General features: G+C 58.2%; 1 protein-coding gene across 1 annotated transcript in view; it reads left to right on the top strand.

Moving 5' to 3' along the window:
* FNDC11 (fibronectin type III domain containing 11) overlaps positions 1-13,309 on the top strand; it is a 15,695-nt gene extending 2,386 nt beyond the window's left edge. The window contains exons 2-5 of the mRNA XM_068912974.1: positions 3,188-3,288; positions 3,571-3,741; positions 11,969-12,917; positions 13,039-13,309. Coding sequence (XP_068769075.1) covers positions 3,188-3,288; positions 3,571-3,741; positions 11,969-12,917; positions 13,039-13,309 — 1,492 coding nt within the window. The remainder of the gene's footprint in view (positions 1-3,187; positions 3,289-3,570; positions 3,742-11,968; positions 12,918-13,038) is intronic.

Below are 13,309 nucleotides of genomic sequence, written 5' to 3'. Positions count from 1 at the left end.
GAGGTCTCATCCTGCTCTCCGCGGCCCCCGGCGCTACCGGCACGCGGGACGGCGGCGCCCCGGGGCAGAGCCGGAGGCTCCGCGCGCCCGGCCGGGGGCTTAGGGCACAAACCCGCGGCCCGGAGCCGACGTCAGCGGGAAGGTGGTTCCCCGGTGCACGGCCCACCGCCGCCGCTCCTCGCCCCTGGTTAGGGTGGGCTCCGGCCCCCTGCAAAGCGCCAGCGGGCCCGGTCGCGGCGCGGCGGTGAGCGGGGAGACCAGCTCGGGGCGCCGCGGGAAGGGGCAGCGGCTGCGGCCCCACCGAGCCGCCTCCTCCTCCCGGCCCTTTCCCGCAGCCCCCCCAGCTCGGCCCGGAGCGGCGTTGGGGGCGAGGGGCCTCTGCCACCCCAGCCCTGCCCGCGGTGTCGGCCCCCCCGGTGCAGCCCGTCACCGTTGTGCTCCCTAATTGCTCCCGACAGGGACGGAGAACGGAGCCATTCAGCCCCGCGGGGCCTCGCTGCCAGGGGCCGGCGCTCCCCGGGCGTCCCAGGGCCGAGGGCAGCATCCCCGTGCAGCGCCAGCGGCTGCCGGGCGCCCCGAGCCCCCTGCTCCTGCTCCAGGGTGCCCCGAGCCCCCGGGTCCCGCTGCCAGGCGCCCCGAGCCCCCCGCTCCTGTTGCTGGGTGCCCCGAGCCCCCCAGTCCTGCTGCCAGGCGCCCCGAGCCCCCTGCTCCTGCTCCAGGGTGCCCCGAGCCCCCCAGTCCTGCTGCCGGGCACCCCGAGCCCCCTGCTCCTGCTGCTGGGCACCCCGAGCCCCCCAGTCCCGCTGCTGGGCACCCCGAGCCCCCTGCTCCTGCTGCTGGGCACCCCGAGCCCCCCAGTCCCGCTGCTGGGCACCCCAAGCCCCCCGCTCCTGCTCCAGGGTGCCCCGAGCCCCCCAGTCCCGCTGCTGGGCACCCTGAGCCCCCTGCTCCTGTTGCTGGGCACCCCGAGCCCCCCAGTCCCGCTGCTGGGCACCCTGAGCCCCCCGCTCCTGCTCCAGGGCACCCCGAGCTCCCCGGTCCCGCTGCCAGGTGCCCCGAGCCCCCCACTCCTGCTCCAGCACGCCCCGAGCCCCCCAGTCCCACTCCAGCGCTCCCCTCGCTGCAGCCGGGGAAGGGGCCGGGGCCGGGGACCCCGGGGTGGGCGAGCTGAACGGGTGCCACCCCGGCTGACTCTGCCGTGGAGCCGGAGCAGCAGGGACGCCACGGGGCGGCCGCCGCCTCGGTGCAGCACACCCGGCCGCTGCGTCCCGAGCCCGCGGACCCGGCAGAGCTAATTGCATTCAGCATCTCCCTGCACCGCCCGGCTGGGGTAACGGCAGAAAAAAAAAAAAACAAGCCGGTGCCGGAAAAGCCCAAAGGAAATAAATCTGCTTCCCGGAGCTCCCGGTAGCAGCCGCCCGGGGCACCGCCTCGGCGCTCCCTGGCCGGAGCCAGGCGGCTTTGAGGAAGGCGCCCAGCGGACTCTCCCCATCTCTTTTCTTCCCTCTTCGGCTCGTTGTTCCTCCTCCGCTCCAGCGGCGACGTGGCCGCCTCGGCCCGCCAGCAGCCCTCGCTGCCTCCGCGCAGGTGCTCAGCGCCAGCTCGCCTCGGCGCCCCGTCTCCAAACGCAGCAGCGGGCTCCCAAAGGTGCCGTTAGCGCCGTTCCCAGGACGGCTTCAAGGCTCCCGGGCAGCTCCGAGCAGGACTCGCTCCCGCTTCGCCCCACGCTGCGCTCGCTCGGCACGCCGCGGCACCCGGAGCGAAACGGCGCCGACGGCCAGCCCAGAGCCCCCCGGCGCCGGGCTCCCGGCTGCTGTGCGGGGCCTCTGGCATCGCCCCACTGCCGGCACCAGCGGCACGGAGGGCCCAGGCCGCCCCCACCGCAGAGCCCGAGCCCTCCTCGCCCCGCTCTCGTCCTCGCCCTGCTCTCGCCCTCCGCACCAAATATTTGCAGAGGGCGATTGCACCCTCCTGCCCGAGCGCCCGGCCCAGCCTCTCCCTGCCCTTCGTTTCTGCTGCACTTCAGCACCTCTTCCAGGCCGGTGGCTGGGGCCGCAGGGTCTGCGCCTGCAGCCGGGCTGGACGCCCCAAGAGTCGCCTGCTGCTGCGTTGTCACCGCGTTTGCAAATCAACACGTACGTTTGAACACAGGGAGTCAGCGACTTTTATTTCCAGCTCTGCCGGCGGCTCCCGTGCTCGCTGATCCTGCTCCCTGCACGTGGGCAGAAGCGGCTGTTGGAGTCGTCTCTGCACGCGACTTCCCAACCCTGCGAGGGCTGCGGGGACGCGGCGTCCACCCTCCCGGTTCTGCCACCAGCACCCAGCTCGGGGCACCCCAGCGACCAGCCGCACCCAGGAAAGAGCCTGGTTCCCACCTCCATCGTTTCGATGCTAACGTCTGCTCCTGAAGCGTTGCTTTTGGCAGATTTTAGCTCAAAACGGCAGCAATCTCCAGATAATAACTTGCAGGGCTCCGGCTCTCGCACCCGAGCACCCACCTCGGCTGCGTCTCAAAGGCCACCCAAGGGCGTCTCAGTGCCCTGGCAGTCGCAGGGTTCCTCGGGCTCCGCTCGGGACAGCCCTTGGGGTACCACCTCTCCTCCCCTCACTGGGCCACAACTGCCCTGGAAACAAAAATACACCAGAGAAAGGCTTTCCTGGTACAATGACTCGGGCTCCAAACATAAACTGTGCTTTTCTCTCGCCTCGATTCAGCGCTTTTTGGGGGCAGAGCTGTAGGTAAGAGCCGAGCTCGGGGAATCCCTCCCGCAACGCCCCGCCACCCGGCTCCCCGCCGTCCCGGCGGGCGCTCGCCCTCCCCGCTGCGGCGCCGGCGCGCTCAGCGCTGAACCGCTCGTCCTCGCCAGAGAGCCTCTCCGGCCGGGGAGAGCCGCGCGCCCGGTGGCCCCGGCTCCGGCCCCTCGGAGCGGCCGCCAGACGCCGGCTCCCGGGACACCCCGCGCGGTCCCAGACGTCCTCCGACATCCGTGCTTTATGCCGCTTTGCTTCCAGGCGCGATCGCTCCTTAATTAGAAAGCTGAAGCGTCCTCAGCCCAGCTGCAGCACGCGCCAGGCGAAAGCAGCCTCCCGGCGCGCGACGACCCGGCCCATCTCCCGCCGGGCATGGACACGCGAACGCTGGTCACAGAAGCGCCCGGGCCGCGGCACAGTCCCACGCCCACCGCAGGCAGCTCGGCTGCAACGCGCCGGTCCGCACGGGAGCCCAGCCGGGGGCCGGCGGCGCAGAGCCGGCCTGGGTGCACGTTTCTTATATCCCGCCGGAGACGGGTCAGGCGCTGAGGCAGCAGCGAAGGCTTTGCCAGGAGACGTAGCTTTGGCCTATGCCCGCAGCGATGCTGGCGTGATGCTGCTGCTCGGGGACACGTCCTGCTCGCTCGCCCCAAACACGGGCGACCGCCAGCAAAATCCCCATCACAAATCCTACTGCACCTCCAAGAAGGCTCGTTTTGCTCCTATTGCCTCACTCTGTTTTAAGCTACACCAGCGATATGCATTATTTTGCCAACGTCTAGGCAGGGCGATTTCACAGCGTCTTTCACTTCCCCGCAGCTGGAACCAACCCCGAAACGCCCTCTGCGAGCGAGCTGGGCTCTCGCGGGCCCGGTGTCATCAGCTTGGCCCCTGCAGACGTGGCGAAGATGAGATCGGCAGCCCCAGGGACGGGAGCCCAGCTCGCACGTGCGCTGCCCCGCTGCGGGCTCGCTCGCTTGCAGGAAGCCGGTAAGGGCAGGCGACCGCAGAGCGCATGGAGAACTGCAAAGCTTTTAAGATCATTAGCAGAGAGTTTGGTATCAGTCACCAGGAGAGATGTTTCACTCTGGCTTTGCTCTCTGGAGACCTCCTATTTCGTATGCAAAGAGGGCTGCTAAACTCCGCAGCGACACTTCAACTATTTGCTAGCTGACAAAAGTACCCCAGCTTCCCCCTTCGCTGCAGCAGCAGGGCCGCCCGCAGCCGCCCTCCCCACCGATGCCGGCTGGAGCCAGGAGAGGACACGCGCACCGGGAACAGCTGGCACGCGGCAAAGGCGGCAGCAGGGCGCTGCCGGGACGGGCGATGGCAATAAATCCCCCCCTCCGGAGCCACCCCGGTCACGGGGCCGGGCATCGTCCCCGGCGCTGGCGACGCAAGCGCCAGCTTCCCACCCCGGCGGATCCAGAGCAGCGGAGAGGCCTCGCTCCCCCTCGCCCCGGACCTGCACCGACACGGGAAGCGTTTTCGAGAGCCTCCTCTTCGCGGAGGCTCTGACATTGCGTTTTAAAGCTAGAGCGTTAAGTCATTCAGTGCCAAGCACACGGCTATATTTCTTCCAGCTTTTCTCTCTCTCGAGCTCCCCAAGCAGCAACCGCTTAAGCAGTCCCCGCTGGATCACGCTGGCCAGAGGCACGAGCTGATCCAGCAGGTAGGAGGAGAGCAAGGCCTGTTTTATGGGTATTCATCTCTACTCCTCTCCACAGTGATGAATAACTCTACTTTACCCAGTGTCAGGCTCCAGGAAGGCAGAGGATGAGCAGGCGAATGCTGCGGCAAGCCCACGCGCTCCCACTTAGCCGGGAGATGACTCAGCCCAGGCTCTTTGTGCCGGGGGAGGCGATGGGGGGACGCGCGGGCATGAAAGCGTGCACGCTCGCAAGCGGGGGCCACGGGCCGCACCGCGAGGGAGCCGGGGCAGCACGCCGGCGGGACGGACCCTGTGCCGACCGGGCCCTTCCTCCCGCTCGGCTCCAGGGGATGGTCGCGGCGGTCCTGGCCCCGGGGCCTCGCCGCTGCCGATGCGGCCGCGGATGGCGCGGGGCGGTCGCTCCCTGAGCACCTCCCGGTCCCACCACCCACAGCACCTCGCCCTTTCCCTGGCCGCTTGGGTCTCGGCAAGGAGCGGCGCAGCCCCAAAGCAGCGGGGATGGCCACGGCCTCCCGGCAGCCACCCCGCAAAGCGGCCCCAGCGGGGAGAGAAACGTCACCCAAAGCGCATCCCGGGTCAAAACACGGCTTCGGAAACATGGCCCAGCAAGAAAAACAAATGTGTTTTTTTTGCCTGCCGTCAGGCCTAGAGGCACGTCTGGGGGGCTGCACAGGGGTGCGGGTGCCCAAGCGATGCTCTGCCATCCCTAGCCGGCACCCTCAGCCGCAGCTCTCGCAGGCACCGACTTCACACGAGCCCGCGGCAGGTCGATCTCAGCCCACGAACAAAAGACACTTCTTGTCTCCACTTCATTTCCTGGCAGAATTAATGGCCTGCTCTCCTCTGGGGATTAAGCACTTGTGAAGAGACACGCTGGGAGGCAAGTGGCAAGGGAGGGAATTAAGACCTTATTTCCTCTGCCAGAGATGAGATCTTTAAAGTTCTTGGCTGAAAAGCTTGTTTAATTTTTTTTAAAGGTTTTGCAAGGGAATGTTGTTCTCCAGAACTGCATCCGCCTCCAACCCCACTTAGCGCTGCCAAGGCCTGCGCTTCCCCCGGGAGCAGCCTGCGAGCGGCAGGGATGGATGAGCTGACACAGGCACGACTTCTTCCCTCCGCGCCTGGCGCCGGGGCCCCGGAGGCTTTCGGCAGTCCCAGAGTGACGGCCGCGCACGCCGCAGCCCCAGGGCCCCCCGCCAGCCCCTCGCACCCCGACTGCCTGCGGCAGCCACAGCTCTGGGGCCCGAAAAGCCTTCAGGGCTGGACGTCCAGTTCAACTCTTTGCTTTCCTACTAACTCAAGCCATGGTTGTGTTACCGGGGGCTTCAAATTCCTCCTCGTAACACAGAAACACCCCGACATGGGGGTCCTTGGAAGGAACGGACAAATGTCCCGAAAATCACCAGGATCTTCGATGAACAGCTCGTAAATGCCACCCCTTGCTGTGCAGCTGGTGACCTGGGGGCTTTGCAGTCCTCTCCCATCGCTTGGAGGCCTCCATGGGAAGGAACACTTTGGGCAGATTTATACAGCACGTTGGCGCTGTAGATTAACGTGCCAGCCTCAGGAGATGGAAGAGAGAACGAGCAAGCCTGGCCGGCGATAGATTACACGAAGCAGGCTCCAGCACTGCCCGGTGGTAGTAGCAGCCCGGTCACCTCGTTCCCAGCAGGATGAATGCTCAAACCTCAGAGCTGCTTTAGGGCCTCGTGCCCTGGAGAGAGCAGGCACCTTCCATCAGGGATGTGGGGACGCAGCCCTGCAGGGATGCCGCGTGCCCATGTGCTCAGCATGGCACAGGCCATTTCCCACCGCCAGACTTTGCTCTTTGCCTCATGCCTAAGCAAGCCCGAACCCTTCTGAGACTTTCATGGCCATCTCTTGGGATCTGGGGACATGACTGAGCCTGCCTTGAACTTATGCTCAAGGACATCTATCTTGCAAACTGCAGCCCAGCATGAGGATATCAGAACAGGCTTTTGATGGGCTTCCAGCAAGATAAATCAGCTTCCATGACCCTGCTTCATCTTCCTGAGCTAGATCAGCAGTAAACCAACCTGTGCTGCAGCCTGCTCTTGGGCCAGCTCTTGTGTCTCACACCCAGCACAGATGCCTGAGTACCCAGATCAACGTCACTGCTGGAGAAAGGAGGGCCAGACTTCCCCAGGACACCCTTCGGAGCCAGACAACCACCCAGTCTATCAGGCCATCCAATGCTCACTACTCCAAGACACGCAAGCTTGGATAGTTCAAGGCTTTCCTTATCTGAGGAAATCCCGAGCAGCCAGCCCTGTGCACAGAAGATCCCACAGTTAGGCCCCCAAGCCACAACTAGTCCAGACCAGGGGAGATTTTTGTCCCAGGGAAGCCCCCGAACGACAAACTTCATTAGGTGCAAAAATTGGCTGTAGGCAAATCACTGCCCCAAACTCCAGCACAGCCCGTGGCCCCTTGCAGGGCTGCAGGGCTCCTTCCCTGGTGGCCATTAGCAGCAGGTGTAATGAGTTGGGGGTGACTGCTGTTTCTGGGATGCATGATTAATTCCTTCCTGCGCTGGTCCAGCTGGGGCTTCGTCCATCCCAGAAGAGCAGTTTCTCCACCAGATCCCTTAGAAAAATTGTTTCTAAGGAAGTGTGGTGGGAGAAAGGATACTTCCCCGACATCCACCATCACTCAAGAAGTCTTAGTTACCCCATATCTGAAAGCAGTAGAGGAAGACCCAAATACTTACAAATCATACAGTCCATCATCCTCCCTAGTCCTATGACGGTTCCCTTCGCAGCAAATTACTATTTCATAAATGCAGTAGACATGAAATATGAAGACAGAAATTGCCAGCGACTTTTAATTTGGATTCTGCCAATTTTTCTTTTTCAGCTATTGATTTTCCATAAAGATGAATCTCAACTCCCAGGTCTCTCTGACAAGCACTATCTGAGTGTTTTGCTTGCTCTGAGAGTGGAAATATATGTTTTATTAAGTGTCAGAACTCACTAGTGAGAAGAAGGAGGAAAATCAATTGGCTGCTTATATCTTGATCACAAAGACAAGACTAACAAGTTCTTTATTTTGCTGCTGTGGGCAGGACGACAGGGCAGAATGATAACTGCAGCAGACAACAGCTGTCAGCTCCTGTACAGAGATATCTTAGCTGATGGGGGGGAGGAATACATGGTGTTTCATTGCTTCAGACACATTTGTATTTGTATTAATTCAAAGAGATTCACAGAATGCTATAAAATACTATGGCTAAATTAATGTTTGATACAAGGCTACTGAAAACAGTACAATCGCAGCTGCAGACTAGAAGCAGGTTTATGCTTATATTCACAGAATCACAGAATCACAGAACGGTTTAGGTTGGAAGGGACCTCTGGAGATCATCTAGTCCAACCTCCCTGCTCAAGCAGGGCCCTCTAAAGCATATTTCCCAGGAATTCCTAAAATCCAGACAGAAGTTTGGCCAACTGTTTAGGATAGGGGCAGCTGACAGGGTTCCATTTTTCCATATTAAATTTGGCCTGAAGGTTAGCATTTGTGACTTTTAGTTTGGCACAAAAGTCTCTGCACAACTCCAGCAGTACTCCCAGTATCAACTTTACACTGTACTGTGCTCGTAGACCAGTGCAGGTCACATCATAATAGCACCAAAACGAAGAGGGAAACTTGAAAAGCTCAGGACTTCACCCTTGCTAGGCAAAAAGCTCAGCCACTGCTTTCAGCTCAGATGCACAATACTTTCATCTCACACCTTCATCTTTCCCAGCTAAGTTCTGGGGCACAGCAACACCCCAGCTAGCCTAGCCCTCTGCAGCGCGAAGACAAACATGCTATGCCTCAAGAGCTATTAAATGCAAAGATATGATTGCACATTCAGAAATCCCCGTGGGATGGAAGGGTGCCGAGGGAAACGATTGCATAGTGCCAGCCTCACTTTATACTCTTCCCCGGGCATCTGGCGTAGGTCATGCCAGAACAGGGGCAAGGGTAGATGGACTCCCCCAGCAGCTCTTCTTAGGTCCTGAAGTCCCCAGACCACTAAGGCTGGGAGAAAAGGCCAGTCCGAATCCCAGCACACACAGCCCAAATGCCAGGATTGAGATCTATGACATGAACATCTCGGCACATTCATTTCCTGCAGAAACTTGGCATACTTATTACTGAATACAGCTCTCTCCTGATCTGTCCCCAAGCAAGGATATCAACTTCCTTTCACTCATACATTATCCTCCATGTCTGTTAGAGAATCACACCTGACAACAGTATAGTTAATCTCTTGGCAGCTGTGAAATGAAACAGTAAGCTCTGGCTGCCTTGAGAAGACGCACTGATATCTTAAAATGACAGATTGCCTACTCCCTTGACGTTTAAGCAGAGGCTCTGGGCTGCTGATGTGGATCTTGACTATCATTCAATTAAAAAAGCTTAGCAGAGACGTACCAGCTAAGCAGAGGAGACAGCATTAAGGCTAAGCCCTGACCCAAAGATTTAATCGCAGAGCATACGAAAGCATCTTCAGATGCGGGACGCCTGTCCAGTTTGCTGATGAAAGCACAAGTCATTCAACTCAGTGTGCTGCCATGAACCAGGCGAGCCAGTCTCCGCTCTGCAGTAAAACAGAGCTGACTGGCCAGTTGGCAAAGCAGGGCAGGCAAATCCCTTCCTACCCAAAAGGGTATTTGCTTCACGTAATGGAGCAGTTTATATCCCATTTCAACACATCTCTTTAACAAGGATTATGTGTTTAAGTGAACAAAACTCCTAGACACCTTGTGACACAGCCTCAGTCTCACTGCAGAGAGCAAAGCACTGGAGTATTTCTGGCCTCAGCTCTAAAAGACTAAGTTTTGCCCTTGAAAAGGGAACATCTCAGCCACCTCACAGCTTGCCATAAAGCCCAGCAGATCCTGTTACTACACCAGAATCACCTATGTGTTCCTGCGGGAATAACAACACAGACTTCAAGCCCAGCTGTGGGTATCCCAGCTCCTCCTCCCTCCAGGTTCAGAGCGGGTCCCAAGCAGACCAGCACCGGGGTGCTGGTGGGTGATGTCCTCATGCCCAGGAATTCAGAGCAGGGGCATTCCCAAGCATCCTCCCCAAAAATGCCATAAACAGCAGCGCTGTTGCATGGAGCAGCCCAGGCAGCTGGGGTTGAGAGGCTTCGCCAGACACAAGCAGTCGGCGGTGTATCTACTCCAGGCAACTCAAACCCAGTAGCTACCCCAGGCACCTCAAACCCCCAAGCAGCTGCAGGCAAGGTGGCCACGGAGTAAGATCCGGGACAGCGATGCGCCAGCCGGGTGCTGTGCTGGGGCTGGGCCATGGGGCACGGGGTAGCACTACCACGGCCTTAGCGCTTCCCGGGATGGAGCTGGCTTCTCTGCTCCGCGCTGCTGTGATGACACAGGCCACCTTGCTCGGAGCTGGTGTGCTGTGCGGACACGGCCAACGGCCGGCCGTTTCAGCTCTGGGCGCGGAGGTCCCTGGCTGCCTCCCTGCAGTTCGCTGCTGAGGACCAGGCACTGCAGTGAGCACAAAGCTTTAAATGAGTCTGCGGTGAAGCAGCTCGATGAGCCGCGCTGGACTTGGAGCGGGGACCACAAAACACTGCAGTTGCTGCCCAGCTCTGCGCCGCCCAGGTGAAGCACGCTGGAGGAGCAACGGGAACGGCCCGCGCAGGGACTCAGCATGTTGCTCCATCTCCCCACGAATCACCCCCCGACGTCGCGGGCGGTAGACCACCCGCCGCAGGGGCCTTGGCGGAGGGCAGGTGGCCGGGGGGCACCGGGAGGTACCGGGGGGGGGGGCGCCGGGGCCCCCTGAGGCGGCGCAGGCCGCGGCCTAGGCCCGCCCGGCACAATGCGTCGCCGTGGCAACGGGTGCGGCCTGCGGGGCGGCAGCCATGGCGCGGCCAGCTCCGACCCCGGTCCTCGCGGCGGCCCAGCCGGCCAAGGCAGCGGCGGTGCTGAAAACCAGCCCGTTCTGGCTGGGGCAAAAAGGGCACAGACACCAAAAAAAAAACCCACCGCCACCACCACCACCAACAAAACCCACGTCATCCCCACACAGCAAACACTTCGCGAGGCCCAAGCGGCGGCGGCCGCCCTCCTCAGCGACACCAGGAGCTGTCACTCCGTTGGCGGGCGAGGGTTGTTTTTTTCTTTTTGTTGTTGTTTGTTTTCTGCATTGCCTCTGTGGGAAGAGAGCGAAAAGGAAATAACGTGTTGTCCTTAAGTTGACAGCTTGCTTGGGGGGGGGGGGGGGGAAAAAAACAGAAAAGAAAAAAATTGCTGTGAGTGAGTTAGTGCGAACTGTAGTGCTGCTGCAGGCCGAACAGCCGAAAGATTTACAAACTCCTGAAACTGCTGTGGGAAAGGATTATTAGTTCCATTATCCATTTAGGAGAAAACGAGGCTAAGAAAAATTGCTTTGTCAACGAGATAACAGCACCGCGCTTACCCAAGACATGCAAGCAGCCAAGTGTCGCAGTTGGGTACTGCAATGATTTATCTAGCCGTAGCCACAAAGCTGCAGGGCACGAGCGAAGTTGCCCGCCGCGAGGCCGTATCGTTACGGCAAGACTGGGGTCCCACAGGCTCCCTTCCAGAAGTCCACGTTTCTTTCTTCTTCAAATCAAATATGCTCCGCTTTTGAAAAACCAGGTCCTCAAAGGCGAGCTGAGGGCTCATCAAGACAGTATCGCTGCCAACACGGTCACAGGAATTTAGCTGATGTCTGCTTATGGTACACGAGCCACAGATACCGCGGCTAAGACACGAGAAAACAAGTAGACATCCTGGACCGAGGTGATGACATAAACTGAAACCAAAGAAAGGGAAAGCAGTACATCACAGAAAACGTTGCCAGGCTGCAACTGTCAACCCGCTGTTGAAAGCTGAGGTGCAAGGAGAAACGCTGGTGCTCGTCCGGAAAGCTGGGATGAGGCTGCGCTCAACGCGCCGCAGGGGGCTGCCTGCCGCGTGCCAGCTCGCCAGGGGGGCAGAAGGTTAAGCCGACCCACCAAGGTGATTATGTAGCTGTAGGAACTGGCTTAGAAGCTGGGCCTCAAACCTCAACAGCCTGGCAGATTACAAGGAGAGAAAAACAGACATCTCCAGAGATGGAGAAGGAGGGAGAGAAATTGCTTACAAGAGAAAAGGCATCCGATTAGAACGAAAGAGAGGGCAATAAGATAGGGAGAAATTTTGGCGGAGTACACCAGAGAATAAATCATGACTGCGAATCTATTAAACAGAGGTTGAATCTATTAAACAGCGGTATAATCTCTCAGGGGAGGTAGCAGGAGCCCAGTTGATTAGAATCTATAAAAGTAGACTATACAAAACATTAAAACCCAGGCAACTATAAAGGAACGTCCCTATATTAACTCGGACTAGTTCTAGTCTATCAGTACTTTTCCATCTATAAATATACAAGCAAAGTTTTAATTAAGAGGAGAAAAGAATCACAGCCATGATTATCCTCCTTCACAGCTGCTCTTCCTTTGGTTCTTAATTTTATCATTGCTGCTTTCTTACATAGCAACAGTGAGATTTGGAATCATGGATGTGTATCTGAATGCATTTGAAACTAGTTTGGAAAGTACTGTGTGCAGCCAAGAGGGCCACAATGATGCTGCTTGGAAGATGTACCTGGAGAGGAGACGCATCGTTCTGGCGTTCCTGCGCACCAACCTGAGCCTCCACCTCCTCAGACGCCACCAGAAGAGAATTGAGCTTCTGAAGAAGAGTTCCTTTTACATAGAGATTCTGCCCAAGCACTTGGCCCTGGGAGACCAGAACCACCTGATGCTTCCCACAACCATGTTCCAACTCATTGACCCCTGGAGATTCCAGAGGATGAAGAAGGTGGGAACCACCCAGACTAAAATCCAGTTATTACTTTTAACTGATCTGTTAGAACAGCTGGAACGAGGTCGGGAGGAGCTGGTCTATTACCTAGAGACCTGTGATATGATAACTTTCCTCTCTAGGTGGGACTTGATTAAGCAAAGACTGTCAAACCTCTCCAAGCTGATGGACAGTTTCCTTGCCACGCTAGTGCCAGGAAAGCTCTATATCAAGCACCGTTTGGTGCCAGATGTTAGAGCTACTAAAGTCCCCCACATTAGGCTTGTTCTCAGTACAAAGATGCCAGTGGTGTTTGAGCGAAAAGAATCAGTGGCACACAAGGACTGGGCCACTCTCAAGTGGTTTAGTACAAGTCAGCAGTCACAGCCTGAACAGTATGAACTGTGTTTTAGGTTACTGGAGCATGGGACTCAGAAGGAGAGGGGCCACTGTGGGATTCTAATAGTCACCTCCAACACGTGCGAAATCCAGAACCTGCTACCTGGCAGATCATACAAATTCACGATTAGACGAGCAGAGACTTACTCACTTGTCTATGAACAATGGCATGACAGCATTACATTGAAAACAGAAACTAACCCTGACCAAGACATGGGCAGCAGCCTTTGTGAACCGGAAGGGTGAGGTCACAGACAAGGTTTTCTCATTTTATCCATTTGAAAAAGTTCAATGAGAAAAATTAAAGGAAAACCTTATTTTTAAGCATTTCGCATAACACTGAGCTTGTTCTGTTTTCAACAGCAGTTTTACAAGTGCCTATCACAAACCTTTCCAGGTTAACAGCAACCCATTACAAAGTTTTGCAGATGACAATATCCTTATGCAGCAGCCAGGACTCAGCACTCATTTCCCGCTGCCCAGACCTCACAGGCAGGAGCAGCTGGAAGCAGATGGGCAGTTCTTGTGTTCTTTATCAGAACGTCTCAGATGCAAAAAAAGCATCTCTGTCATCCACTGCATCCCAGCCACCAAAAGATGGTCCATGCTGGCTTCTTGCAATGGTTGTTTTTAA

This window comes from Struthio camelus, chromosome 18 (genome assembly GCF_040807025.1).
Source record: "Struthio camelus isolate bStrCam1 chromosome 18, bStrCam1.hap1, whole genome shotgun sequence".
NCBI lineage: Eukaryota > Metazoa > Chordata > Aves > Struthioniformes > Struthionidae > Struthio > Struthio camelus.
Note: the sequence above shows the minus strand (reverse complement) of the source record. Positions and strands in the feature narration are given on the sequence as shown.